Genomic DNA, 27,284 nt, shown 5'->3' on the forward strand with positions numbered 1-27,284 from the left:
AATGTCCTCACTCTATTTATCCCTCCACATTCACCACTGCGCTCGACTCCCTTTACCCATATTCCTGATCCAGCCGAGAAGACCCCCCTGAACGAGGGAACTCCCAGTCACCCCTCCCAGAGGCTGGGCGGGCCGAGGCCACGGTGCTGCCCCCCTAGTCCCGCCCGTCCCGCCCCATCCCGGCGGGCTGAGTCAGGCGGCAGGAACTGGGCGGGGGGCGGCGCCGGGAGGAGCTTAAGTCCGAGCCAGAGTCGCTGGGAGCAAGCACAGAGCCCAGCCGGGCCGGCACCGAGTGGCCCTGGGCCGGCGTGGACACGGGGCGTGGGCAAGAAAGGGTCTTGGCCGGGGGGCTGTCCTGGACTTACCATGAGCGCCAAGAAGAGAGGTAGGACCCGGCCTGGGGCTGCGAAGGCTCCCGGGCTGGTCTCAAGGGGTGCGGGCCGGTTCCTGGGAGGCTGGGGCTCCTTTCCTCGGATTGGTGTGGGGATCTGCGGAGGATCCCTTCCCGCTGAGGTCACGGGTGAAGGTGGCAATCTGTGACTCAGTTTCCCGGTTGGAGTCACAGGAAAGTGGAGGGGGCGGGGCACTTCTCGGCACTGCCCCCCACCCTGGGAATCCCCCGGCCCTGGGCGCCAGCAGGGCTCTGGCGTCTGGGCGCCTTGGAGCGGGTGGGGGCTGGAGGGGAGCAGCTTCCGTGGGGCGGGCGGGTCTCGGGAGCCGAACCTGCGCAGGCCGGGCCTGCTGGGCAGCTCCGCTGGACTCAAAGCACGCACCCCGCCCCGCCCCGTGACCTCCTGCGGCCTCTCGTGGTGCGAGCTCGGGAGCTCCTGGCCGACTTGGGGGGAGGAGGTCAGGGGCCGGGCTGGGGAGCCCGCCCCGCCCCCGGGTAAACAAGCGCTTCCGCACATTCTTCGCGCGCCCCTCCCCTTTCCTGCCCCTTCCCAGCCGGGGGGAGGGTCCCCGTGCGACCCCCCCCTTCCTGCCCCTCGCGGCAGGCGGAGTCTGCGCTTCTGCAGGAAGTGGGGGCCGAGCTGAGGCCACTCTGAGTCCGAGACCGAGTCACCCGCGGCCGCCCTGTCATTAGCGCCAGGGCCAGTGGGGTTTTCGGACTCCAGGCGCCAGGCGGTGCTCAGCAGGACTGAGATCCAGAGGCTGGGCCGCGGGGAGAGGGCTTCAAGGGCCCGACTGGTGCCAGACACCATCGCTACCTGCAGGGAGCCCCGCACGGACTCATTCCATGATGTCCCTGTCGGTACGGCCGCAGCGCCGTCTGCTCAGCGCCCGGGTCAGTAGGAGCCAGTCCTTCGCAGGCGTCCTCGGCAGCCAGGAGCGGGGGCCCAGGTACGCAGCAGAGGGGGCTAATGGGATCAAGAGTGTTGAATGGGTTGGAGCTGGGTGTGCAAATGAGGGCTTGGGGGATGCCTTCTTGCTCCTTTCTGAGTACAGTCTCTTCTTTAGGAGCTTTCCAGCCTTCAGTCCCCCGGGACCCTCACGGAAGCCCCCAGCACTGTCCCGAGTGTCCAAGATGTTTTCCGTGGCACACCCAGCCCCCAAGGTCCCACAGCCTGAGCGGCTGGACCTGGTGTACACTGCACTCAAGCGGGGTCTGACGTAAGCAATGCCCTCCCAACCCCTTGTCCCCAGCCTCATCCCGTTTTTGCTAGCAGGAACCTTCCCCAGGCTCACGCCCTTTTCTCCCTGCTTGTTCCCTGGGCATCTGGAGGCAGGAGAGGAAAGCTAATTCTTGTGGTCACCCCTTTCCTCAGGGCTTATTTGGAAGTGCACCAGCAGGAGCAGGAGAAACTCCAAGGACAGATAAAGGAGTCCAAGAGGAATTCCCGCCTGGTGAGTGAAGGGTTGGCATCCTGTATGCCCAGGACTCATGCCCTTTACTCTTGTGTTGGGGGCTGGGCAGGGCCAACCTGGGTGACATCGGGGCTGTTTTCTGGGGTGATTTAATCCAAGTATGACTAGAAAAGGGGTTATCAGGAAAGGCTTGGGCGGTTTCTTTCAACTTTCCCAGGCTGCACACACTTTCTGCCTAGGACCCAGTGCCTGCCCATGGGAACGTCTAGTGATGGGGGTCAGAGCTCACAGATATGGAAAACAGGAGATTATATTGTAGTGGTACTGAAGGAAAGCCATGGTTCTTTCTGGGGAAGAGGTCAGGGCTTCCCAGAGGAAGAACCGTTTCTGCTGGGTGAAGCATGAATAGGAGTTCCCTGGTAGCATAAGGAGGCACAGAGCTCTTTTCCTAAGGGTCGTAGGAAAGGCAGTGGTCCACAGGAGGGTTCCTATGGAAGTGCTAAGGGGGAGAGTACTGGAGCCGTCTTGAGGACCAGATTTGTGACATCAGCACCAAAGACAAGGCATGTTGGGAGTTCCCGTCGTGGTGCAGTGGTTAACGAATCTGACTAGGAACCATGAGGTTGCGGGTTCGGTCCCTGCCCTTGCTCAGTGGGTTAACGATCCGGCATTGCCATGAGCTGTGGTGTAGGTTGCAGACGCGGCTCGGATCCTGCGTTGCTGTGGCTCTGGCGTAGGCCGGTGGCTACAGCTCCGATTCAACCTCTAGCCTGGGAACCTCCATATGCCGCGGGAGCGGCCCAAAGAAATAGCAAAAAGACAAAAAAAAAAAAAAAAAAAGACAAGGCATGCGGGAAGGTAGGTTGGTCCCTGCTTTGACAGAAGTGGCTGTGGACTGTGGTGTGAGAGGAAAGAAGGCTGTGAAGGAAAGGAGCTAGATGGGTCTGGGTGAGCAAGTGCCCCTGCTGGAGTACTTTCCCTGACTCCTAATGCCCCTTTCATCTCTTCCCACAGGGCTTCCTTTATGACTTGGACAAGGTGAGTGTATAGAGAATGGTGTTGGAAGAGGTTGGCTCAGAGGGTGGTGACTCAAGGGTCCTGGGTCTCACTCTCCTCCTAATGCACCTCTCCCCCAGCAAGTCAAGTCCATTGAGCGCTTCCTGCGACGGCTGGAGTTCCATGCCAGCAAGGTACTTGTGCAGCCTGCATGGGTACTTGCGGTGTGGATGGGGGAGTAGGTATCATAGGGCGATAGGATGACGCTCCGCCTTGGGAGAGCAACCCCAGTAGTGAGTCTCAGTTCCCTCTCTGCCCTGGCATTCACCTGCCCAGATTGACGAGCTGTATGAGGCGTACTGTGTCCAGCGGCGTCTCCGGGATGGTGCCTACAACATGGTCCGAGCCTACAGCACTGGCTCCCCAGGGAGCCGTGAGGCCCGGGACAGCCTGGCTGAGGCTACTCGGGGGCATCGTGAGTACACAGAGGTGAGGGATGTGTACCTGTGAGGTGGAGGCACAGGATATGGCAGCGCTGGTGAGAGGGGACCGGTTCTTGACCTCCTCCTGTCCCTGTCCATCCCCCCCCAGAGTATGTGTGTGCTGGAGAGCGAGCTGGAAGCACAGCTGGGCGAGTTCCATCTCCGGATGAAAGGTACCAAGTGGTGAGGCAGGCTGGTGGTGGGGAGAGGGAAGTGTTGGCCTGAGACCCCTCATCTCTGTCTCCCCCACTCCCAGGGCTGGCTGGCTTCGCCAGGCTGTGTGTAGGCGATCAGTATGAGGTAGGAGGAGAGCAGGGAAGGGCTGGGCTGGCAGGGTGGCAACACAAGGGCTGCCTCATCCTGCCTCTTCCCTCAGATCTGCATGAAATATGGGCGTCAGCGCTGGAAGCTACGGGGCCGCATTGAGGGTAGCGGAAAGCAGGTGTGGGACAGTGAGGAAACCGTCTTTCTTCCTCTGCTCACGGAATTCCTGTCCATCAAGGTGATGTCTCTGCCCAGGACCACAGGACAGCATGATCCTGTGCCTCCATGACCCTGTGAACCCCTTATGACCCTCGAGACCCTGAGACCCTTAACCCTGTGACCCCCACTGGTTGCATGGCTCCATGAATGTATAACCCCTTAACCTTCGTGACCCCGTGATTTTCTTATGACCTTCTGACCTTGTGAATATCTGACCCTGAACTCCCATGAGGCTGTGACCTTTACAACCTCAATGACTACAAATGTAGATCTCTGTGATCCCTGTGTTCCCAGGCTGCTTCAAGCCTCCATGACTCCTTACCTTGAGAACTCCATTCCCTGCAACTTCCTCATGACCCCATCACCCTGTAACTATCGCATAACATGTATGCATATTCAGACCTCTGATTTCCCACAGTCTCATGACCCTTACACCTTTGTGACTCCACCATGCATTCTTGGCTACAGGTGACAGAACTGAAGGGCCTGGCCAACCATGTGGTTGTAGGCAGTGTCTCCTGTGAGACCAAGGACCTGTTCGCTGCCCTACCCCAGGTTGTAGCTGTGGATATCAATGATCTTGGCACCATCAAGCTCAGCCTGGAAGTCACATGGAGGTTGGTGGGACTGAGGGGCTTAGGGACAGGGCTGAGGCTTGTGGTACCTGCTAAGAGCCTCTTTCCTCTCCAGTCCCTTTGACAAGGATGACCAGCCCTCAGCTGCTTCTACTGTCAACAAGGCCTCCACAGTCACCAAACGCTTCTCCACCTACAGCCAGAGCCCACCAGACACACCCTCACTTCGGGAACAGGCCTTCTATGTGAGTCACATCCCAGGCTCAGGCCCCACTCCGCCAGGGGCTTCCTGAGAGTGGTCCTGAAATATCCTTTCCTCTCTCTCAGAACATGCTGAAGCGGCAGGAGGAGCTGGAGAATGGGACAGCGTGGTCCCTGTCATCTGAGTCTTCTGATGACTCATCTAGCCCACAGCTCTCAGGCACTGCCCGCCACTCCTCAGCCCCCAGACCCCTGGTGCAGCAGCCCGAGCCTCTGCCCATCCAAGTTGCTTTCCGTAGGCCTGAGACCTCCACTTCTGGGCCCATGGATGAGGAGGGGGCTGTGGCCCCAGCCCTGGCCAATGGGCATGCCCCCTATAGCCGGACTCTGAGCCACATCAGTGAAGCCAGTGTGGATGCTGCCCTGGCTGAGGCTTCAGTGGAGGCTTCTGGCCTAGACAGCCTAGTCTGGGGACCTAACCTGCCTGTACACCCAGATCCCACCCATGGGGAGCATCCTGGTCCTGTCCCTCCTGCCCTGGACCCTGGCCATTCCGCCACAAGCCCCACTCTCAGTACAACAGACCCTGTCCCATCCGCACACCTAGACTCAGTTCACAAGGCCATTAATTCCAGCTCTCCTGAACTTCCAGACCCTACCCACAGCACTAAAAGCTCCACCTCTAGTGCCATAAGCCCTACCCATAGTGCTCCAAGCCTCACTCACACCACCACAGGTTCTACCCACAAGCCTATTGTCTCTCCCCTCACCACTGCAGGCCTTACCCCCAGTACCACAAGCCCAGTCCAGACCACCACAAGCCCTACCCAAAAGCCAGTGCTTTCTACCCTCACTCCTGTAGCTCCTACCCCCAGTACCACAGGCCCAGTCCAGACCACCACGAGCCTCAGCCACACTGTTACAAACCTGACACACACTGTCACAAGCCCCATCAACAAGCCTATGGTCTCTTCCCTGACTACTTCAGGCCCTTCCCCCAGTACCACAGGCCCAGCCCTGACTACCACAAGCCCCACCCACACCCCTGCAACCCCTGCTCACAAAGCCAGCATGTCAACTCACCCCACTAGAAGCCCTACACCCAATGCTGAGGGCCTAGTCCAGACCACCATGAGTACCACCCGTCCTGTCACAAGCCCAACCCTTATAACTGTAAGCCCTTCCACTTTTCTAGACCTTGCCACACTCTCCAGCCCCTCTGCAAACACAGACCCCACCCTCCCAGGCACCGACCCCCTCTCCTGTAGCTACCCTGCCTCCACTCCCTGCTCTCAGGCAGATCCCATAGCCTCCAGCACTTCCCACCCAAGTCCTACCTGTTCCAGTTGGGAACCCCTCACGAGCCCTTCCCCAAATCCCCCAGAAGCCATCTGTCAGAGCCCAGGTCCCCCTCCTACACCCCTTAGCCCTGTGCCCCAGCAATCAGATCCTAGCCTGGCCAGGGCTGCCCAGGTCCCACTTCCAGGGGCAGCCAGGGGGGCTGGGGACAGGAGGCTGGAAGAGGCACTGGGGGCTCTAATGGCGGCCCTAGATGACTATCGTGGTCAGTTTCCGGAGCTGCAGGGCCTGGAGCAGGAGGTGACCCGGCTGGAGAGTCTACTCATGGTAAGGAGACCTGTGCTGGGCTGTGGCAGCACAGGGAGGGCAGCTGGGCATGGGTGGCAGAGCTGACTCCTTTTACAATCCAGCAGAGACAAGGCCTGACTCGAAGCCGGGCCTCTAGTCTTAGCATCACTGTGGAGCATGCCCTGGAGAGCTTCAGCTTCCTCAATGAGGATGAAGATGAAAACAATGACGGTCCTGGAGATAGGTGAGAGGGGCTGGGTGAGGGGGGAGAGGGGAGGTGAGTGCCAGGTGAAGGAGGCAGGTGAGGAGGAGAGGTGGAGCACGTAAGAGAGCAGTAAGACTGCAGGTGGGCGGGAGGGCATGGACTTGCTGGCAGGTGTGTCTGTGTTCACCCCTCCCATGTACTCTGTGTGTGTCATTGATGCCCATGTTTTCAACCCTGTCTGTATTCTCAGTGCTTCTGGCCACCTCCCTCCTCATCCCTGCAGTATCTGCGTCCCCTGTCAGTCCCTATCAGCTCCCGAGCCTCCAGCTCCTCCTCTCTTCTTTGGCCTTACCTTGGACCTCCCCTATGAACGAGCCCTTTCTGTGCCTCCCCTTGCGTCCTGGGTCCCCCAGCATCAGCCCCTCTGCTCGACACTGGCTTTCCTGGAGAGCCCAGCCCCCCGGGCTCTCTTTCCCGGAACAGTGTTTGCCAATTCCTGGTTAAGAGTCATGTTCAGCCTGTCCTCCCTCTGCTGCCAACAGGCTACAGCCCTGTACCAGCCCCAGCGGTCCCCTTGAGCCACAACCCCTTGCAGTCCACATTGCTTAGGCCATCCCACCTGCAGCCCTACTCCCACCCAGCCCAGCCCCAGTGGTCCTAGCAGTCCTAGCTGGAGGTGGCCCTGGGCAGACTCTGGAGAGCCCTCTTACCATCTGCTCGTCCCAGGCTTTCCTCCTTCTAGAAGTCCTTCGTGAACTTACCCATTGTCTGTTTGTACATCATCTGCCCTTCCATTCTGGGATTGTGGGAGCTTAATAAAGATACACTGGTGACCAAATGGTGATGTGTGCTCCTGGGGCGGTTGACCCCATTTTTCTCTCAGGCCCTCAAGCAGCCCGGAGCCTGGGGCTGAGGAGAGCCTCGACTCACCTGGTGCCCGACCCCTCAGCACAGAGTGTGCAGCTCTGGACGCTGCCTTGGTCCAGCACCTGTACCACTGCAGCCGCCTCCTGCTGGTGAGGCTAGTAGTATTCCCCTTCACCCTCTCCTTGTAGCCCCTTGTCCCGGGAGCCCTGCATTTCAGTCTTGGCCCTCCACACCTCCTCTGAGTCCCCACGCCATATCTCAGGGCCTGGCTATTGCCAAATGGAATACCTCCCACATTCTGTGTCCCCTAAGCCTCTCCCAATGCATGCTGGGACTTGTTCCTGGTCTCTCTAAGCTCTATCTGGAGGCCTGAGTTACTTGGCCATTCCTATTCTTCAGAAACTCGGCACATTTGGGCCCCTGCGCTGCCAGGAGGCATGGGCCCTGGAGCGGCTACTGCGGGAGGCCCGAGTGTTCGAAGCAGTATGTGAGCTTAGCAGGCGATGGGATATCCCTGCCACCTCTGCCCAGGAAGGTAAAGGCTGTGTGGACTCAGGCTTATGTCTGCCCCAGAGTTCCTCCCCTGCCCTTCGCCATCTACACACCTGTCACCCTCCACCACCCCCCACGCCTGCTTTTGTTGCTGACAGTTTTGTGCACCTGCTCACAGTGGTGCAGTTCTCAGCCTCTCGGCCTGGCTTCCTGACCTTCTGGGACCAATGCACAGAGGGACTTAGCCCCTTCATCTGCCCTGTGGAGCGGGTGCTTCTCACCTTCTGCAATCAGTACAGCGCCCGTCTCTCCCTGCGCCAGCCAGGCTTAGCTGAGGCTGGTGAGTGGGCTGCCTCCCTGCCCCCTCTGCGCTCCTTTCTCAGCTCCCCAGTGATGGGACCTCAGGGAAAGCCAGGTCCTCCTACACAGACTTGCTGAGCTGAGCACTGTGAAGAAAGCGAAGGTTTATGCCTCAGCACAGACGGGCCCAGATGGGTAGGATCTGGATGGGGGTCTCTGAACCTGACCCTGGGTTGGGAGTGTTTCCCCCTGTAAGGGCCCAGATCCAGCCAAACCTTGAAGCCTGTGGCCCTGCCTCCCACAGTGTGCTTCAAGTTCCTGGAGGATGCCCTGGGGCAGAAGCTGCCCCGGAGGCCCCAGCCAGGTCCTGGAGAGCAGCTCACCATCTTCCAGTTCTGGAGCTATGTCGAAGCCCTGGACAGCTCCTCCATGGAGGCCTATGTGACCGAGACTGCTGAGGAGGGTGAGGCAGTGGCCCTGGTCACAAAGTGGCCTGACCCTGTGGGTTGAGGACCTGCAGGTACAAAAGTCCTTACCCCAGGAGGCTCTTTGCCCACCAGCTTGATCCAACCGACACCCCCTTGCCTGGTTCTTTTTTTCAGTATTACTGGTGCGGAATCTGAACTCAGATGACCAGGCTATTGTGCTGAAGGCCCTGAGGTTGGCACCTGAGGGGCGGCTTCAAAGAGATGGGCTCCGGGCCCTCAGTTCCCTGCTTGTCCATGGCAACAACAGAGTTATGGCTGCTGTCAGTACTCAGCTCCGGAGCCTGTCATTGGGCCCTGCCTTCCGGGAAAGGGTAAAACTTGGCCAAGGCTCCCTTGGGGGGCAAAGGTTGGGGTCCCAGGCTCCCAGTATCTGGCTGAATCTGCCTTCCCACCCTTACTCAGGCCCTGCTGTGCTTCCTGGACCAACTTGAGGATGAGGATGTGCAGATGAGAGTAGCTGGCTGCCTGGCCCTGGGCTGCATCAAGGTGACCCCCGCCAACCCACTCACCCTTCCTCTCCCGCCCAGCTCCCCAAGCCCTGGGTCCCGAGCCTTTCCCACCTGCTTCACCGGGCCCACCTCAATGCTCTCTCCTCGGGTAGGCTCCTGAAGGCATTGAGCCCTTAGTGTACCTGTGCCAAACAGACACAGAGGCTGTGAGGGAAGCTGCTCGGCAGAGCCTGCAACAATGTGGTGAGGCTGGGGAATGGGAGATATGGGTAAAGTTGAGTTCTGGAACATCTTGGCTGCTGGGAGTAGGGGTGAGATGCGGTCAGGGGTGGGAGGACAAGGATGGGGCTAGGACCACCCCTGACCTTATCCTTATCCATTACAGGGGAAGAGGGTCAGTCTGCCCATCGACGGTTGGAGGAGTCACTGGATGCCCTGCCCCGCATCTTTGGGCCCGGCAGCATGGCCAGCACAGCATTCTAAAGTTCCCACCCACTGGCCCCCAGTGCCCCTTCCCTCCCACTTTTAGGGCTTATGAGGCACTGGCAGGGAGGGTGAGGGCTGGCTCCAGACACCCCTCCCTCACAGATTCTTATCAATGAAAATCTAATATATTCTTCTGTTGTCCTTGGGGTTGGTAGAGTCAGTGCCGCAGTCAAATGCCTCCCAGCCTCGGCTCAGCACACTTGCCATAGATCAGTGTCCCGGGCCCGGCCGCCCTGCCTCTGCCCCACCACTTCCCATGGTTTTGTATTTTATTTACAGAGTTTTACAGAGAATAAAAAAACAAAATGCCTTTCCTACAGAGCCTGGACTGGTGCACTCCTGACCTGCTCCAGAACCTTCTGGCTATGGCCCTTACTGACACTAGTATGTCCACACTCCACCCGTGACAATGGCATGTGCTTTGCCCTGGAAATCTGGGTGGAAGAGAGCCCCAGAGACTGGAACTAGGCTGGAAAAGAGGGCAAAGGAAGAGGGTGGTGGAGTGTTGCTGACGAGGCCCATTCTGCAGGTAGGAGTGCCCAGGGCCTGGAGGCTGTGGGGCTAGGCTGGAGCGGAACCATGGAGTTGGCCTATAGCAGGCCCACAAAGGGTGCCAGTCATGGGAATGGGTCCCTAGCAGCCAGCTCACTCTGCCAGGAGGCAGAGGAAACCCCCAGGAAAAGGTGTGTGGGTGGCTGGTGCTTTTGGCCACCAGGGGGCAGCAGAACCCCGTGAGGAAATGCCAGGCTTCTGGGTCTTGGCTTCAGCCTTGGCAGCTTCCTATGGCCAGGGCTGAGCACAAGAAGCTCCTAGAGCACTGGGTGGTTGAGAGGAGATTCTTGTAGAGGGGAAGAGCTGGGGCCTGGGAGGGAGATGACCAGGTGGCTGCCTTGTGACTCTAAACAGTAAGCTCTCCCTCTCCCTCAGCTACCTCTTTGTAATGACAAATCTGACTGAACCCTACAGCCTCCCACAGCCAGTAGACCTGGGCTGTTTCAGGAAAGAGGGCTCCCGTGAGTTTCTTAACCCCAGAAGGTTAAGAGTTCAGTGAGAGGAACCTGAGGGTGAGGTGGCAGGGCTTCAGGAGGACAGACGTGTTCCACGGAGGGCTTGACGGAGGCCTGTACTCAAGGCTGGAGGAACAGGTCTTCCATCCTTCCCCTCTCCCTCTGGAGCTTCACTATCCAGGGGCAGAGGAGCAGGGCCTTCCCTACTCCCTCAGCCTGCTCTGGTGTCCCAGTACCTGTGGCTGTAGCACAGCAGTGTGACACCCTGGGGAGAGTGTATGCCCGCACTCAGGAAGAGCCAATGAAGTGTCAACAGTTCTCCCCTCAGGGGTGACCCAGATCCCCAGAGAGCCCTGCCCCCCTGTGTTTTTGAGCTGTGTATGAAATAGTTTGGCTGGGCCTTTAACCACCTGCTGGGGAAGCCAAGCTGAGCAGGGGAAAAAAAAAAAAAAAAAAAAAAAAAAACCGGCAACAGGAAGGCGCACAGGAAACACCTGTGTGTGGATGCAGGTGGTTCACCCCGGTTGGGCGGGGGAGGGGGCAGGCAGCAGCCCCTCAGCACATCAGCACAGCCCTGTGCTCCCTCTGTAACCATGAAGGGTGGCATGGGAGGGGTGGTGCAGCTCAATTTTTTGAGTGATCGGCTGGGGTGGTAGGGGGTGGGGAAGGCAAACAAGTAATAGAGACCAAGCCAGCACCCAAAGCTAGCCATGGCCTGGACTTGACCCAGGGGCCTCTGCTGCAGGGTTGCAGTCCCAGAACCACTCCTAGGAGCCCCTCAGACCTGAGGCCCCACAAGAGGCTCACTGGTAGAGCAGGACTGTTGTCTACTGGCATCCAGTGTGTGGCCTGTGTGGCCTGTGTGGCAGGGAAAGAGGAAGTGAACACTGGCTGACCAGGTCCTGGGAAAGTGCAGGCAGGGATGGCTGGGTCAGCACGAGCTCACCGCTCAATCCACAGGAGAGGTCAGGGCCTAGGCAAGAAATGTAGGATGGAAAAATATCCCAGCCAGGGGTCAAGTGGGACTGTCACTGGAAATTTGAGTGGCTCTGCACCTCTGCTTTCCGATTCTGGGAAGGGATAGGGCATCTAACTCTGTCCTCTACAAGAAGAGTCCTGAGTCCAGAACCTAGGATCCAGCTCTAGCCGAGGGTGGATGTGAGGGTCAGCGTGGGCAGGAGCTGGAAGCAGGGTGCTGTGAAGTACAGCTGAATGACAGTCAAGGCCAAGATAAAAAGAGCCTCAGGGCTTTGTCCCATCAAGCCTACTTAGCTCAGAGCAGTATGGATCTGCCCCAGGGCAGCCACTCAGCCCCTCTCCATCAGTGACTTGAATCCAGGCTGGATGGCCTCCTGCCCCTCCGGGCCCAGGTCCAGGTCTGTGATGGTGGAGGGCAGGGAGAGCCCTCATCCTCCCGGCCCCCCTGTATGCCCTGCCCTCCTCCACACACACAGCCTCACAGGTGCCTCCCATGGGTCTTTCCACAGGGCAGAGCTGCTCCCAGCAGGCCTCCTTCCTCCTACCCTGCTGTCACCCGGGTTCGGAGAGGCACTCACTCTCACTCCTGCGACTCTGGACGATTGAGAGTCTACTGCCTCAGGTGCTGGGAGGTTGAGGACACCATCAGGAGTCAAAGGCACCAGGGCAGGGAAAGCCTGAGCCCAGCTATCCTGTGGAACCTATGCCAGCCTCTGTGAGGGGACAGAAGGAAGTAGGCCTCCAAGGTCTGTGACACTCTGAGAAGCGTCCCATCAATCAAGTCCATCAAGGCCACAGCAGTGCTTTGGCCACCATTGTTAGGGCTCTCCCCAGAGGAAACTAAGGAGTGTGCCCTGTAAAAAAAGGGGGCCAGGCAGAGGTAGTCCAGGATAGTTTATTGCGTTGGTGGTCACTGGAGGTTCCCCTCACTCCCCTCCTCTCCTTTGCCCTCTTCCAACCTTACCATTCCTCCAGTCTCTCATTCTTCTTCCCCATGTATTCAGAGCTGCAGAGAACCAAAAAAAGAAGAAAGGAAAAAAAAAAAGGCATGTTGGTAAAGGCAAAGAAGCAGATGGGTTGGCACGTGGGAAGGGAGCCGCTTCTTTGTCTCACCCACAGAGTGGGGGTGCCTTCCTTGTGTGCTTCTGCCTAGCGTACGGGTATAATTTGCTGAACCCTTGGCGTTTGACATGCTCCCCCAACCCCCAACAGCCCTGGAGTGCTCTCTTCAGGCCATCCCTCACATGTGGACAGAAAGCTCTTGGCTTAGCTGCCAGACCTGGCTCTTCTGGGCATAGGTAACATAGAAGGGTGAGCTTGGGAAGGATTCCTAGGCCTATACAAACTGCTAAGTGAGACCATCTATCATTTGGAAAATAAGACTGTCACTGACCTTGTTTCAGAAGGCTGCAACGGGGTCAGTTTGAGTGATGTCCATGGTCAAGTCTCACTTATCTCTGAAGATACTCAGGGTGTATGGATCCTCAGTAAATGCTGACATGGAGCAGCTGAATAAGCAGATGAATTGCCGTGCTAACACCTACATTTCTAGCTAGCTCCTCTGAATATCCTTACGACTTTCTCCTCTACCTCCTCCTCAAGCATCCTCTAACAAACATCACTCCACAGGCTTCCATTCTAGGCCCATTTCTCCTGTCTCTTGGAACACACTCTCTGAACCACCTCATCCATTGCTCTGGCTTCCATCTGTATGCCGAGGCTGTGTGCCAAGGATTCACACAGCTCTCACCTTAGCAGCAGACCCCCAGAGCCAACTGCTGACTGGCCACCTTTAGAATGGCATGCTCCAAATCAAACTTATCTCCTGTTTCTCCTTCATGGCTCCTGGGGTTACCAACTGCCCAGGTACTCAACCCATATAACTGGGCCTTATCCTAGACTCTTTCCCCTGTCCCCTCCTCCCAACCATCAGAATCTTCTCAGTTAAATGCCCTAAATATTTCTAAATTCTGTCTGCTTCTCTTTATCCCCATGGGCATCACTAAGTTTTAGGATATATTGACTTCTCACTTAAACACTAGAACTGCCCCCCTCCCTGTCTTCCTCCATCCATTCTCCAAGGTGCAATATGATTGCTAAAAGCATAAACCCACCGCTACAGTTTCTCTTAGGGAAAATTCCAGCTCCCTCAATGTGGTTCATAAAAATTTTAAGTGTGTTCCTCTCTCCAGTCTCACTCTTGTCACCTAACTTCTCAGGAAAGTTGGGAGTGAGCTTGCTGGCGTACCAGCACCTGAGAGACTGTGTCCCAGGCAGAGCTGTGCTGTGTGGGGGAGGAGGCCAGTATAGCCAGACAGTGGCCCCTGCAGCCTGGAGCTGATAAGCAGAGACCTCTGTGAGTGCCTGAGCCAGCCCCAACCACGCTCAGCATCTTTATTTATTTTAACTATTTCTTCAACATTCCACTTTTTTTTTTTTTTTTTTTTTTTAATGGCCGCACCCATGGCATATGGAAGTTCCTGGACTAGGGACTGAATCTGAGCCGCAGGTGCGGCAGAGCCAGATCCTTTAACCCACTGTGCTGGGCCGGGGATAGAAACCGAGCCTCTACAGTCAGATTCTTAACCAACTGCACCACAGTAGGAACCCCAACATTCGACATTTGATGGTGCAGATACCTCCTTCTTCCTTCAGTGTAAATATTCTAATACAAATATTTTTATTAATTGCCCCCCGCCAAAAAACAACAAAAAACCAAAAAGCACAATAAAAAAATTGGACCTTACCAAACCACCTGTAGGGCTTGCTTGCCCCTCTGGTACACTCTTCCACCCTGTGTCTTGCCTTGGTAATGCCTGATGGGTCACCCGATAGGCTTCAACCTAGACATCACACATTTCTTCAGGAACCTTCCCTTCCACTATGCTCCTGTCACCAGGGGTGTAGTACTAGGGGAATCACACCTGATAGCAATTGCTCATTTATTTAGTACCCTCCAGCATATACATTAAATACATCTGTAAGTACTTGCTGACTATTCCACTAGGTAATAGGCACCACCCAACCTGGGAAAGATGATTGGTGCCTTCCCCGTAGAGCCTAGTCCAAGCTTTTGTTTTGTTTGTCCTTTTATAGCCACACCTATGGCATATGGAAGTTCCCAGGCTAGGGGTTGAGTCAGAGCTGCAGCTATGGCCTATGCCTCAGCCACAGCAACGCCCAGATCTGAGCCACATCTACACTGTAGCTTATGGAGTTCCTGTAGTGGCACAGCGGAAACGAATCTGACTAGGAACCATGAGGGTGCGGGTTCGATCCCTGGCCTCGCTCAGTGGGTTGAGGATCTGGTGTTGCTGTGAGCTGTGGTGTAGGTTGCAGATTCAGTTCAGATTTGGCGTTGCTGTGGCTATGGTGTAGGCTAGCAGCTACAGCTCTGATTCGACCCCTAGCCTGGGAACCTCGATATGCCGCAGGTGCAGCCCTAAAAGGACAAAAGACCAAAAATAAATAAATCAACTGCAGCTTGTGTTAAGCTTAATCCACTGAGCAAGGCCAAGGGTTGAATCTACATCTTCACGGACACTTTGTGGGGTTCTTAACCCACTGAGCCACAAGAGGAACTCCTTGTTTTGTTTTTAAATGGCTTTATTGAGATTTAGTCCATGGACTATGCAATTCACCCATTTAAGATGTAAAATTTGGGAGTTCCTGGGTGGCACAGTGGGTTAAGGATTTTGCGATGTCATTGCTATGGCTTGTATTACCGCTGTGGCGCAGGTAAGATCCCTGGCCCAGGAACTTCTGCATACTGCATGTATATGGCCAAAAATAAATAAATAAAATGTACAATTTAGTGGCTTTTAGTATATTTACAAAGTTCATCACCACAATCAGTTTTAAAGTTTTCATCAACCCCAAAAGAAACTTCGCACTCCTTAGGTATCATCGCTGGGGCCTCTGCATCCCCTTCCCTTCCCCATCACCCAGCCCCTGAGGTAACCACCAATCTAGTGTAACCACAGATCCTATAGATTTGCCTATTCTGGATATTTCTTATGTGAATCAGGTTAGGTCTTCCCCATCTTACCCAGTTCTGAGATTCTTCTAAGAACTTCCCTGGAGATTCAAATTCAGAGATCAGAGAATCTGGTGGGTTCCCCCCCCCCCCCCCCGCTTTTTAGGGCCGCACCTGCAGCATATGGAAGTTCCCAGGCTAGGGGTTTGAATCGGCGCCACAGCTGCTGGACCACAGCACAACCACAGCCACGTGAGATCCGAGCCATGTCTTCCACCTACACCACAGCTCACAGCAACTCCGAATCCCCAACCCACTGAGTGAGGCCAGGGATTGAACCTGCACCCTCATGGATCCTAGTCGGGTTCGTTAACCAATGAGCTACAAAGGGAACTCTGGAATCTGTATTTTTAACATGGGGTCTTCTCTAAAGAGTCAATTCTCTATTTAATCAGACTGCATCTGCCTTTACTGTCTCCAGCAACCAAGGCCAAATGTATAGTAGTTGTCAACAAATAGCTTTTGATGACTACCTCTAAAACTTAACACAATCAAGCATTTTGAGTATGGCGAGTCCCCTTGTGGCTTGGCAGGTTGGGGACAATATAGGCAGGGAGGAGTGAGATCAGACTAGTAGAGGAGGCAAATTGAATCCACAGAGGCCAAAGGTGGCAATTAGAAAGGGGCTTGTGGAGTGGCTGAAGAGTTTGGGATTTATTACCTCTAGGGTACTGGAGAGTCATCCATGGGCTTGAAGCAGGGGAATTATGAGATCACATCTGGGCTGTGCAGTTGTGTAGGGGGAGGAGGCAGGAAGCAGTGAAGAGTCTAAAGATGTGGTCAGAAGTGATAGTGCCTGAGCCAGGTTGGAGGCAGTGGGGATAGAGAGATTAGAGTGAAGAGATATCCCAAAGGCAGAATGGACAATTTAGAGATTGATGGGATGTGGGAGATGAGAGAATGAAGCCCAGGTTTCTGGCCTTTGTGGTGGATGGATGATGGTATCTTTCACTGACAAGGGGGAGTCCTAGAGAAGCAAACTGAGAGTAACAAGGCTCATAAGGGTGGCCTGGGAGCCATCCAGAAGACAGTGTCCAGAAAGAAGCTGGATATGTTGACCCGGGGCAAGAAGAAAAGGGTGTAGGAGTTCCCGTCATGGTGCAGCAGAAACGAATCCGACTAGGAACCATGAGGTTGTGGGTTTGATCCCCCGCCTCGCTCCGTGGGTTAAGGATCCGGCATTGCCATGAGCTGTGGTGTAGGTTGCAGACGAGGCTTGGATCTGGCGTTGCTGTGGCTTTGGCATAGGCCGGTGGCTGCAGCTCTGATTAGACCCCTAGCCTGGGAACCTCCATATGCTGTGGGTGCAGCCCTAAAAAGACAAAAGGCAAAAAAAAAAAAAGGGTGTAGGCTAGAAGCTAAAGCTTGAGAGTCATCCTTGCTTTACTGTGAAATCTTATGTGACTACAGTGATGTGCAGTGACCACTCTGTAACTTTCATACTGGTAGTCTATACCTTTTACTGGCTTCTCCATCCTGACTTCTACCTACTAATGTTCATCAAGTTTAGAGGCTGTAGACTAATATGAGACAAAATGTAAGGCACTTGAGAGCTAGGGATATCATTTCTCTCCAGTATTACTTAGCCTTGAGCATAAACCTAGGCATTGAGCAGTTATTAGGGCTTACTTATAGATTAATAAGGCATGACTCCAAATAATCTCTGCTGCTTTCCGAGTGTCTGAAATCCACCATCAAAGTCCTTCCTTTAGGTTAACACAGTAGTGTCCAACTTGCATTAGAGGCAGAAACTACACCCCCACTCCCCAACAAATTGGAGAAGGGGGAGAGAATGAGTAGAGGCCCGGAGTCTGCCTGATGGACCGCCCCCCCCTTCTCTTTCCTTTCCCAAGCAGCCCCTAAGCTAAAGCATCATATCTAGAAGATTCCTATAAATAATGGAAATGTTACCTAACAGAGTGAGGAGCCCTAAGCACCCAGCGAAAGAACAGGAAGAGAGAGAGTGGGGCTAGGTGGAAGATTTGAGTACTCACCTTGGCTTTTTTCTTTTCTTTTTTTTTTTTTGGCTGAGCCCACAGAAATTCCCAGGCCAGGGACCAAACCCACACTATAGCAGTGACCCCAGTCACAGCACTGACAACAACAGATCCTTAACCACTAGGCCACTGAGGAACTCCTTCGTCATGATTTTGCCAACAAGTTACTGGACGACTCTGAGCAAGTCACTTCACTTCTAGAGTTCAAGATAAAACTGTGGCTCGCTCTTCAAAAAGAACTGTGAACACCAACTGAAAGGGCAAGCATGAAGGTGTTTTTGCAAAGTGAAAAATGTGAGTGAGATTGATTATTAAAGGATGGTCAATGCATATCTGAAAAATGCAGGTAAGATCACACAGAACAAAAGTAATCTACTTCTTGGAGTTCCCGTCGTGGCGCAGTGGTTAACGAATCCGACTAGGAACCATGAGGTTGCAGGTTCGATCCCTGGCCTTGCTCAGTGGGTTAACGATCCGGCGTTGCTGTGAGCTGTGGTGTAGGTTGCAGAAATGGCTTGGATCTGGTGTTGCTGTGGCTCTGGCGTAGGCCAGTGGCCATGGCTCCAATTAGACCCCTAGCCTGGGAACCTTCATATGCCGTGGAAGCGGCCCTAGAAAAGGCAAAAAGACCAAAAAAACAAAGCAATCTACTTCCCAAATATTACATGTATGCCTAGGCGAAGTCCTTTAGACTTTAAAAAGCAGTAGTTTGAGCTGAGAGATAAAAAAATAGAGTTTTGGGAGTTCCCTGGTGGTCGAGTAATCGTAAGAATCCAGCGTTATCACTGCTGCGGCACAGGTTCAGTCCCTGATCTGGGAGCTTCTGCAGGACGAAGGCATGGGAAATAAATAAATAAATACATAGGGTTTTTACAGGGGCCTAAAGAAAGACATCAGTAAGGAAAATCCTGTGGTCTGGGTAGAAGATGATGCAGAAAGGCAGGTCTTTAAAAATTTAGGAGAAAGTGGTTGGCCTTGACAGTTGACATTAAATTTTCCAAATATAACATTTAGTATCACTACATCCTAGTTCAAAAGCGTGGGATGACTTGCTGACCCAACACTCTTGTCCCCTTTTTTTTTTTTTTTTTTTTTTTGTCTTTTTCTAGGGCTGCACACTCAGCATATGGAGGTTCGCAGGCTAAGGGTCCAGCTGGAGCTACAGCCGCTGGCCTACGCCAGAGCCAAAGCAACGCCAGATCCCAGCCGAATCTGCGAGCTACACCACAGCTCACGGCAATGCCAGATCCTTAACCCACTGAGCGAGGCCACAACCTCATGGTTTCTAGTCAGATTCGTTTCTGCTGCACCACTATCAGAACTCCTCATCCCTTTTCATACTCCCGATTGTGGCTCTTCACCTTATATGCCTCTGCATTGATTGTTAATGCCTTCGCATCCTGTAACAACCAGGTGAAATGAGTTACTCCTAGGGAATGATTTGCTCTTTTATCTATGAATCCATTTCTTCTCATGATAGCAGTTAATGCATTAAGGAGTTCCTGTTGTGGCTCATCGTTAACAAATCCGGCTAGTATCCATGAGGATGTGGGTTCAATCCCTGGCTCTGCTCAGTGGGTTAAGGATCCAGCGTTGCCATGAGCTGTGGTGTAGGTCACAGACGCAGCTCAGACCTGTTGTTGCTGTGGTGTAGGCCAGCAGCTGCAGATCCAATTCAATCCCTAGCCTAGGAACTTCCTTACACCCCAGGTGCAGCCCCTAAAAAGACAAACAAACAAAACAGGAATTCCCATCATGGCGCAGAGAAAACATAACCATGAGGTTCGATCACTGGCTTCGCTCAGTGGGTTCAGCATCCAGTGTTGCCGTGGCTGTGGCGTAGGCCAGCAACTATAGCTGATTAGACCGCAGCCTGGGAAACTCCATATGCTGCAGGTGTGGCCCTAAAAAGCAAGTAATAATAATAATAACAATGCGTTGTTTTTTTGGTTTTGCTTTTTTTTTTCTAACCATTCTGACCATTAAACTCGAGAAACACATCTTGGATCACCTTTGTATCCTCTAGTGCCTAGACAGGGAGCCGAACACAGCAGGTATTCAATAAAGATCTGCTAAATTGGGTTATGTCACACATGTCCTCAGTAGATACAGAGGCAATGGGAGTATTCAGGTGTAGCTCTAGGTTTTACCCTCAAAGTGGGTGGGAAGAGTCTTGCTTATTGTTAACTTAGAAAATTAGCACATTTCTCCTCAATTTGTTGATTCTCTTGCTTAATGAGTCCCCCCCTCCCCGGCAAAAAAACACCTAAATCAAAATTATTGCAAGCTTTACATGGGGGCAACAGTGAGAACTAAAGGAGATCTTGGTTCTCCTGAGAACTATAGTACAAAGTACACTTTTCTCCCAGGCCAAGGAAAGTCTGGTCAGTAATTCTATTAATTCTATTAATGAATCTAATCAACTGACCATCAGAAGGTGGATTTGGGAGTGAGGGTAGGTAACAAGGAGCATAAAAATAAAAGAAACAGCAAATTCCCTTGTGGGTTAAAGATTGGGCATTGCTGCACAGGTTGGATTCCTGGCCCAGGAACTTCCACATGCCGTGGATGCAGCCAAAAAAAAAAAAAGCAAAAAAGAAAAAGAGGAGTTCTCGTAGTGGCTCAGTGGTTAGCTAATCTGACTAGGAACCATGAGGTTGTGGGTTCGATCCCTGGCCTTGCTCTGTGGGTTAAAAGATCCGGCATTGCCGTGAGCTGTGGTGTGGATCACAGACGCGGCTCGGATTCTGCGTTGCTGTGGCTGTGGCGTAGGCCAGTGGCTACAGCTCCGATTCGACCCCTAGCCTGGGAGTGGCCCAAGAAATGGCAAAAAGACAAAAAAAAAAACTGGGGACATGTGAAGTTGGGGCAAATTATGGGCAAGGAGATACCAAAAAAACCCAAAAACAAACAAACAAACAAAAAAAGAATAAGAAAGATAAAATAGTGATAGTTTACATTTTTGGTATGATTACTGGTGCCTATAACTATGCCTAAAGTTTTACTTGCAGTTTCTCATTCAATCCTTACCACTTTGAGAAATACAATTATCATCCTATTTTATAGAGATGGTAAGACTCCTTATTAGCTGTGTGATCTTGGGTGAATTACTGGGTAACAACTCAACTGCAGATTTCTTCTCTATAAAATAGGATGATGATTGTATTTCTCAAAGTGGTAAGGACAGTCTTACTCCAGCATCCAGAGAGGGTGCTATTAAACATTTGACATATAAATTACATCTTAATCTAATTAACTGCTCACCAAAGCTTTCTAGTAATACAGCTTCCCAGGAGGCTCTCCTATGGAGAGAGAACATGCCTTTTGCTAGCATGTGAGCACCAGTCCACTTCCCAGTTAGTAAAAATGTCACTCTGCTTATCAATCAAGCTGCTGTGAAGCTGACAAGTCCCTAAGGAAGCTGAAAGGCACCCTCAAAGCTGAGGGCCAGATCTTGGAAAGTGGTAACTTCACCAGTGCCATGTGGAAAGCTGACAGCCTTGTCCCCTGAACTCCTGTGGACTGCAAACCTGAGACGATCAATGGGAAGAGCCCTTTCCTAAATCACTGGGTGGTTTTAAATCACCCCAGTTCTCATTGGTGAGATAATCCTGGATAGTACTGCAGGGAACAAACCTGTCCTTATTTTTATCATTCCACCTGTTCCACATGCTCTCATCATATTACTTTTCCTTCTTGGTTTGTTTCTGTCCAGCCTGAAACATTCTATCCTTTTCTGTACCTTAGTCTTTGGGGCTAATTCCGCAAAGGGGGACATATCACCATTTCCTACAAAAAGAACATGTTTTCTTTTGTTCCTTCCTAGTGTTCCTCATCATTTTCTTAGCCGTATCAAACCAGCACATAGGATCTTTGTCTTCAGAGTGCAGGCTCTACGGCCCACTGGACCCCAATCCTGGCTTCTAACTAATGTCTCAGAGGTCATATAGTTGTAATTATAGTTGATATTATAAATATAGTAGTCTTAGTCCGTTAGGACTGCTATAACAAAATACCACTGACTGGGTGGCTTATAAACAGCAGCTATTTACTGCTCACAGTTTTGGAGGCTGGAAATCTGAGGTCAAGGCATCAACATGGTCATTTTTTTTTTTTTAAACATGGTCATATTCTGGTGAAGGCCCTTTTCCTGGTTCATAATTGGTGCCTTCGTGCTGTATCCTCACATGGTGGAAGGGGCTGAGGATCTCTACAAAGCCTCTTTTTTTTTTTTTTTGCGGGAGGGCATCTGAGGCATGTGGAAGTTCCCAGGGGTTGAATTGGAGCTGTAGCTGCCAGCCTATGCCACAGCCACAGCAACATCATATCCGGGTTGTGTCTGTGACCTATACCCCAGTTCACAGCAACGCTGGATCCTTAACCAGATGAGTGGGGCCAGAGACTGAACCCATGGCCTTATGGATACTAATTGGGTTTGCATTACCTGAGCCACAATGGGAACTCCAGAAACTAAGAATTTAAATGCAAGTGAGTTTTGTTTCTAGTACATAGTTCCTAAGTATACAGGAGGTGTTTGGAGTAGAGGGTGAAAGAAAAATGCAAATATTCTAGAGGTGTCTGGTAATTCCTCTAAGTTCATCTTTTCTTTCTTTTTCTTTTTGGCCATGCCCTCATGGCATGCAGAAGTTCCCAGGCCAGGGATGCAACCCTGGACACAGCAGTGACCAAGCCACAGCAGTGACAATGCCAAATCCTTAACACACTGAGCCACCGGGGAACTCCCTAAGTTTGCCCTTTCTTTCTGCTTCAGTCCTCAGGTTGATAAGAGACAACTGGAATCACTTAGTTTCTAGAAAAAGGAGTCCCATGAAAATTTCCAAATACTTCTAAAATAGTCACATAAAGCAAGTACCTGAGATTAGAAATCAGAAAACTTGGATCCTGGTACTGAGAAACCAAATTATCCCTTTTCTTCATGTCTGTACCCAAACAGCTGAATGTTGCTGGAGAAAAACCACACACTGGGCCAACTGGTTTAACTTTAAACTCATGATCACAAACTTTAAATGGGCACTGATTTCACCAAGACAGTCCTCCTAGGAAAAGTGCAAGCTTGTTTTCTCTCTCCCCTGTATTTGCATCCATCTTCACCTTTGTTATCCTAATTACCACAGTAGAAGCATCCTGTTCCTATCGGGTCAGTCTGCCCAGTTTCCTTATACCGTTCCATGGATCTCATCCTGATTTAAGTCAAGCGAGCCCTTCACTCTCCTGTATCACTTCCAATAGCAAATAAAGATGCTCTAGAACCCTTTGGTTTTTTTTTTTTTTTTTTTTTTTTTGGCTTTTTGGCTTTTTGGGGCCACACCTGTGCCACATGGAGGTTCCCAGGCTAGGGGTCCAATCAGACTGTAGCAGTCGGCCTACACCACAGCCACAGCAATGCAGGATCTGAGCCACATCTTCGACCTACACCACAGCCCACAGCAGCGCTGGATCCGAGCCTTGTCTGCAGCCTAAACCACAGCTCACAGCAATGCCCTATCCTTAACCCACTGAGCGAGGCCAGGGATCAAACCCCTAGTTGTTTGTTAATCCCTGAGCCACAAGAGGAACTCCAGCTTATGCAGTTTTAAAACATCTGACTTAGTTGCCAGCACCTGGAGATTTTACACACACACACGCACACGCACAGACACAGACACACACACAAACATCCAGATTTTCTTTAAAAAAACAAAGCAAAAACAAACCCAGATCTGTCAACATTGGGTTAGCATTCTCATAATGGAACAATCAGCTCAATGGAGAAGTGTCCCCTAGATGCTGGGTCCGTTTGTTCCCCGAGATCTAAGGTAAGGAAGTAAAGAATATAGTCCTGAGTTGGATTCCCTTATGGGAACCAAAGCTCTCCTCCCTGAACCATCAGAACATCTTCCAGTCGGTCTTTAGTGAACTTTATTGTCAACTGGCTAGACTCCGCAGGTGCATAGTAAGGGTGGGAGGGCGACCGCATGGTGAGGGGCTGAAGGACTCCGCCCACAGAGAGCGTAATAGTTCTCGGGCAAAGATAAGAAATATACGTTTTAAAACACAGATTTACACCGCGCCAAATACAAAAAGCGCTTTCGGCAAAACACTGCTAGGATCGTGTTAAAGCATAAAGTCTGGCCTTCCGTCGGCCTCTCCGGGATGAAGTGGCCTGGGCACCTAAGAAGCCCTAGCCCTCTTCTGTGATACCCCGTATTAGGAGCCCTCTTGAAGGGCGGAGAGATCCCCAAAGCCACTGGGCAAGGACTGCCCTGCTCGCCGTGACTCGCGGGCGTTGGATCGTTTCTGAGGAGCTGGGAGTGAGAGGGGATCCGCCCGGCCTTAGCGGGTGGCGGGTAGCAGTGCCGCGCTCCTCTCGGAGGGCGGGTCCCGACCGGCTAGGGCGGAGACTGGGGCCGCGCCCCGCCCAAGAGCCGCCTCAGCCCCACAGCCTAGTCCCGCGCGCGCTTCCTCCAAACACCCTCCCTCCCACCCCCGCCCTTACTGATTCAGGGCGGGAGACCGCAGCTAAGGAACCAGGTCAACAGGACCGGGTTCCTGGACCGCCCAGAGGCGACGGCACCTACTCAGGAAGCCCCACCCCGCGGGTGCCCGGACATCGGGTGCCCTCAGAGCCCACGCGGGACGAGTCGAGAGCGCGTGCGGCGTGACGCGACCCGCAGCGCGTCCCGTGACGCCATCGCGCCCGCTTTTGAAAGTTGGCGCCCGGGGCTGCCTCCCATGCTGCCCTGCGCCAACCCCTCCCCTCACCTTTCCTCCCCCGCCCTCCACTAGTCGCCCGGCCGGCCCCCCCCAACCCGTCCCTTCCCTTATCAGCACCCGCGGCCCCGGCAGCGCCGACGCAGGCGCACTGCACCGCGCCGCCGCCATTTTGTGTCCGAGCCTGTGGAGCGATTAAACCGTGCGCGGAGCTGCTTCTTTGGCGGCAGCGGCGGCGGCGGCAGCCCGTGCGGGTGCGCGGAGCTGGCTAGAGACGCCGGGTGGCCGGAGCGGTGGAGCGGCGGCGGAGCGAGCGCTGCGGGGGGTGTGGCGCGGAGGTAAGGGGGCCCCGGGTGGAGGAGGTTTCGCGGGCCGCCTCTAGGTGTCACGATGGGGCCGCTCCGGTCGGCGCTGGCTGCAGCCCGGCGCCAGCGCCGCCGCCGGGGGGTGTTTGTCTCCCTCTACCGTCCCTGCTGCGGCGCGGCCGCCGCCATTGCCCGTCGCCGCCGCGGCCCGGCCGGCTCCCCCCCACCCCCCGCACTCCTCCCGCCCGCTAGGCCTCCCTCTTGACGACGCGCTAGGCCTCTGGCGGCGGCGGCTACAGAGGCCCGCGCGCTGGCGACTCCATTTTCCTTCCTTTGTCTCTGCCCTCGAGGCCGGCTCTTGGCCCGGTGGATCTCCCCGGCCGTGGCCCGCCCTCTGCCCTCCGCCCCTCCCGCGTCGGGTGGCCCCAGCCGAGAGGCGATCTCCGCTCCCCGGCTTCCGCACCGCTTCGCTCTAGAGCCCAGGCCCCCAGTAACCGCGCGTGTAGCCGGGTCTCCGTTTAGTATGGTTGTCGGGCCCTTGCCAGCGCCTCTTGGGCTGCGTATTCTCCAGCCCACCTGGTCCCTGGCACTTACCCGCGCCTTGCGAGTGTCCCCCGCCGCCTGGCTGCTCGGCGGTCGCTCCCAGTCCGCACGTCGCCGCCGCTGGTCTCCGTCTCCACCGAGTGGCGCAGGCGGCGCTGCTGCGGCTGCGAGCAGAGGGACCCCAGAGCTGCCGAGAGCTCCCTCTGCAAGGCTGGCTGAGCTGCTCGCGCCTCGACGCCGCCGGAGCGGGCGGGGGGACGCGCGCTCGCCGCCCCCGCCTGGCCCGGCTGCGCCCCCAAACTAGCTCTTCGCCCTACCCGACTGGCGCGGCCCCCCCATGGTGGGCTGAAAGGGCACGAGTTCGACAACAAGTAGTTTTTCTCGAGGCAGGGTCAGATTCCTCTTGCAGTGATAGCAGCCTGACTGCGCTAAGATCTCAAAGGGATCAAAACTTAATTTCATTCTCAAGTGACGTGACTAATTCGTCAATTCGGGTTTATGGGCTGGCTAAATTGGTTCAGGCTACTCTTGGGTTTTCCTCTTGCTTTAAAATTTAAAACATCCTGACGCTGACTTCGTACAGTTCTTAGTACCTGATGCTTTAGGGCTAGGCGAAGGCAGTTCTGCCCCGGGATTGTGCAACCTGATCTAAAGCGCCAGTAGGGCAGAATGAATTTATTCTTGACTCCACTGGTAATTTGCCCATATGCTGAAATATGAGGGTTGATGTTGTAATTGAATCCTGGGTCAGTAGTTGCAGTTGGTTTATAAATATCTACGCTTAATGTAACTACTCTTTAGTAGCTGACTTCCTTCCTGTAGCCCTGAGTTCAGCAATAAGTAAACATTCACATATGTATAGGCTTCATGCTTTCTTTGAGTTTAGATCGGCTGGGAAAGTTAAAATTTTAAACCCCTTTAGGGGGCAAAAGAGGCTAAACAGGGCATGTGTGTTAAATTCACTCTGTCCTTAAGTCTTCTTGCGTCGTTAAAAAGCTGCTTGTTGAATTATCAGTCTTTTCTTTTTCCTCAGATATTCTGGTACCTTAATACACTGGTGCAGCAGTTGATGTATCAACTTGGGTAGCTTTAGAAAGGGGAAAGTATTGATTAACTTTTGAGGGGGCAGGAAAGCTATATTAAGTTTATGAGGAAATTAAAACAGCCTGGTGCTAATAAGCAAAATTGATTGGTCTACTCTGTGTAATCTCAATCTGTAGAATTTTGCACCAGATGCCTCAACTGGGGAGTCTTTTCAACATTATGTTCCTTCTCCACAATAAAATTGTGCTAAGTAACTAAATGCAATTGGACTGTCATGCTTAGGAATAGAATCATGTTTAATTGACTAATATATTAGGCCATTTGTATAATTTTTGGCATTCTTGTACTTTTCAGTTTTACTTTCTTTTTGAAATTGTGGGTGGCAAGTGGCATGTTTTACTTATTAAAATAAGCTCCGCACAGATTAAAGTCTGCAGTTGAGTTAGGAGGAAATCTTATTTTCCCAAGTTAGCATTGTGCTCCATAGATGATATTTTATTTCTTAATTGATTTGTACCATATATACAGTCACCAGCTTTTTGGTTTTACAGATCATTTCTGTTTTTTTAATGCTGTAGATCTTGTCCACAGAGTTGCTATCCTTTGAGATTTCCTAAATGCCAAGGTCTGTACTTAGTTTTTATTGGAAAACTAAATTTACAGAAAATAAATGGAGGGAGAGTTCCCGTCATGACTCAGTGGTTAACGAATCCGACTAGTAACCATGAGGTTGCAGGTTCAATCCTTGGCCTTGGTCAGTGGGTTAAGGATCCGGTGTTGCTGTGAGCTGTTGCTTGGATCCCAAGTGGCTGTGGCTGTGGCGTAGGCCAACAGCTACAACTCCCATTAGACCCCTAGCTTGGGAACCTCTATATGCCACGGGTGTGGCCCGAAAAAATAAAAAGCAAAGCAAAAAAAAAAAAAAAGAGTAGTTGTAAAAGTTATCTTTAGAGATCCATTCAACCAACTTAAAGTTTAGGAGCTGTAAAAGTTATCCTTAATATGCATTAGGATTTTAATTAGAGTTTTAATATGCATTAGAATTTAGAATTTTGCTTTAAACACCACATGAAAATGAAGGCACCCACCAAGGACTTCTGGGGGCTAGGGGAGTTCCTTGGGCGTGGCAGAAGCAACGGCGTCTAGGGCCCTGAGGAGGACCTGTAGCAGAGCCTTGCAGAGTGGTTGGTGCCTGCTGGCAGAATGCACTTCTAGAGGCTGGTATATTGCTGCAGGGATGTTGCCG

General features: G+C 53.1%; 3 protein-coding genes across 25 annotated transcripts in view; 2 read left to right on the forward strand and 1 right to left on the reverse strand.

Moving 5' to 3' along the window:
* The window catches only part of RIPOR1 (RHO family interacting cell polarization regulator 1), a 27,133-nt gene extending 14,854 nt beyond the window's left edge, over positions 1-12,279 (forward strand). For 2 of the 8 annotated variants that reach the window (XM_021094059.1, XM_005664439.3), the window contains exons 2-22: positions 1,215-1,341; positions 1,459-1,611; positions 1,767-1,845; positions 2,821-2,844; positions 2,943-2,996; positions 3,139-3,291; positions 3,394-3,457; positions 3,541-3,584; positions 3,661-3,786; positions 4,236-4,384; positions 4,458-4,587; positions 4,670-6,169; positions 6,253-6,374; positions 7,219-7,351; positions 7,602-7,737; positions 7,873-8,034; positions 8,299-8,457; positions 8,597-8,793; positions 8,885-8,968; positions 9,084-9,174; positions 9,317-9,738. In XM_021094059.1, the coding sequence (XP_020949718.1) occupies positions 1,238-1,341; positions 1,459-1,611; positions 1,767-1,845; positions 2,821-2,844; positions 2,943-2,996; positions 3,139-3,291; positions 3,394-3,457; positions 3,541-3,584; positions 3,661-3,786; positions 4,236-4,384; positions 4,458-4,587; positions 4,670-6,169; positions 6,253-6,374; positions 7,219-7,351; positions 7,602-7,737; positions 7,873-8,034; positions 8,299-8,457; positions 8,597-8,793; positions 8,885-8,968; positions 9,084-9,174; positions 9,317-9,414 (3,762 nt within the window). In that variant the 5' untranslated portion in view covers positions 1,215-1,237 and the 3' untranslated portion in view covers positions 9,415-9,738. Of the gene's footprint in view, positions 1-33; positions 386-1,214; positions 1,342-1,458; positions 1,612-1,766; positions 1,846-2,820; positions 2,845-2,942; positions 2,997-3,138; positions 3,292-3,393; positions 3,458-3,540; positions 3,585-3,660; positions 3,787-4,235; positions 4,385-4,457; positions 4,588-4,669; positions 6,170-6,252; positions 6,375-7,218; positions 7,352-7,601; positions 7,738-7,852; positions 8,458-8,596; positions 8,794-8,884; positions 8,969-9,083; positions 9,175-9,316; positions 9,947-11,911 lie in introns of those variants that run through there. The other 6 variants (XM_005664437.3, XM_005664438.2, XM_013998268.2 and 3 more) reach the window with 6 other exon arrangements.
* Positions 1-25,421, reverse strand: part of LOC102161584 (proline-rich protein HaeIII subfamily 1-like) — a 27,523-nt gene extending 2,102 nt beyond the window's left edge. The window contains exons 1-5 of one of the 11 annotated variants that reach the window (XR_002344570.1): positions 25,046-25,236; positions 12,796-12,910; positions 12,367-12,408; positions 1,209-1,358; positions 366-488 (exon numbers count right to left, since the gene is read on the reverse strand). Coding sequence is in view for 2 of the 11 variants with exons in the window: in XM_021094085.1 (XP_020949744.1) it covers positions 366-1,202 (837 nt within the window). In the remaining 9 variants the exon portion in view is untranslated. Of the gene's footprint in view, positions 1-365; positions 1,359-3,306; positions 3,478-9,042; positions 16,637-25,045 lie in introns of those variants that run through there. The other 10 variants (XR_002344569.1, XR_002344568.1, XR_002344572.1 and 7 more) reach the window with 10 other exon arrangements.
* The window catches only part of CTCF (CCCTC-binding factor (zinc finger protein)), a 73,008-nt gene continuing 62,364 nt past the window's right edge, over positions 16,641-27,284 (forward strand). For 5 of the 6 annotated variants that reach the window (XM_021093369.1, XM_021093368.1, XM_021093372.1 and 2 more), the window contains exon 1: positions 16,641-24,484. The gene's annotated coding sequence lies outside the window, so the exon portion shown is untranslated. Of the gene's footprint in view, positions 24,485-24,691; positions 26,664-27,284 lie in introns of those variants that run through there. The other variant, XM_021093371.1, reaches the window with a different exon arrangement.

This window comes from Sus scrofa, chromosome 6, assembly GCF_000003025.6.
Source record: "Sus scrofa isolate TJ Tabasco breed Duroc chromosome 6, Sscrofa11.1, whole genome shotgun sequence".
Lineage (NCBI taxonomy): Eukaryota > Metazoa > Chordata > Mammalia > Artiodactyla > Suidae > Sus > Sus scrofa.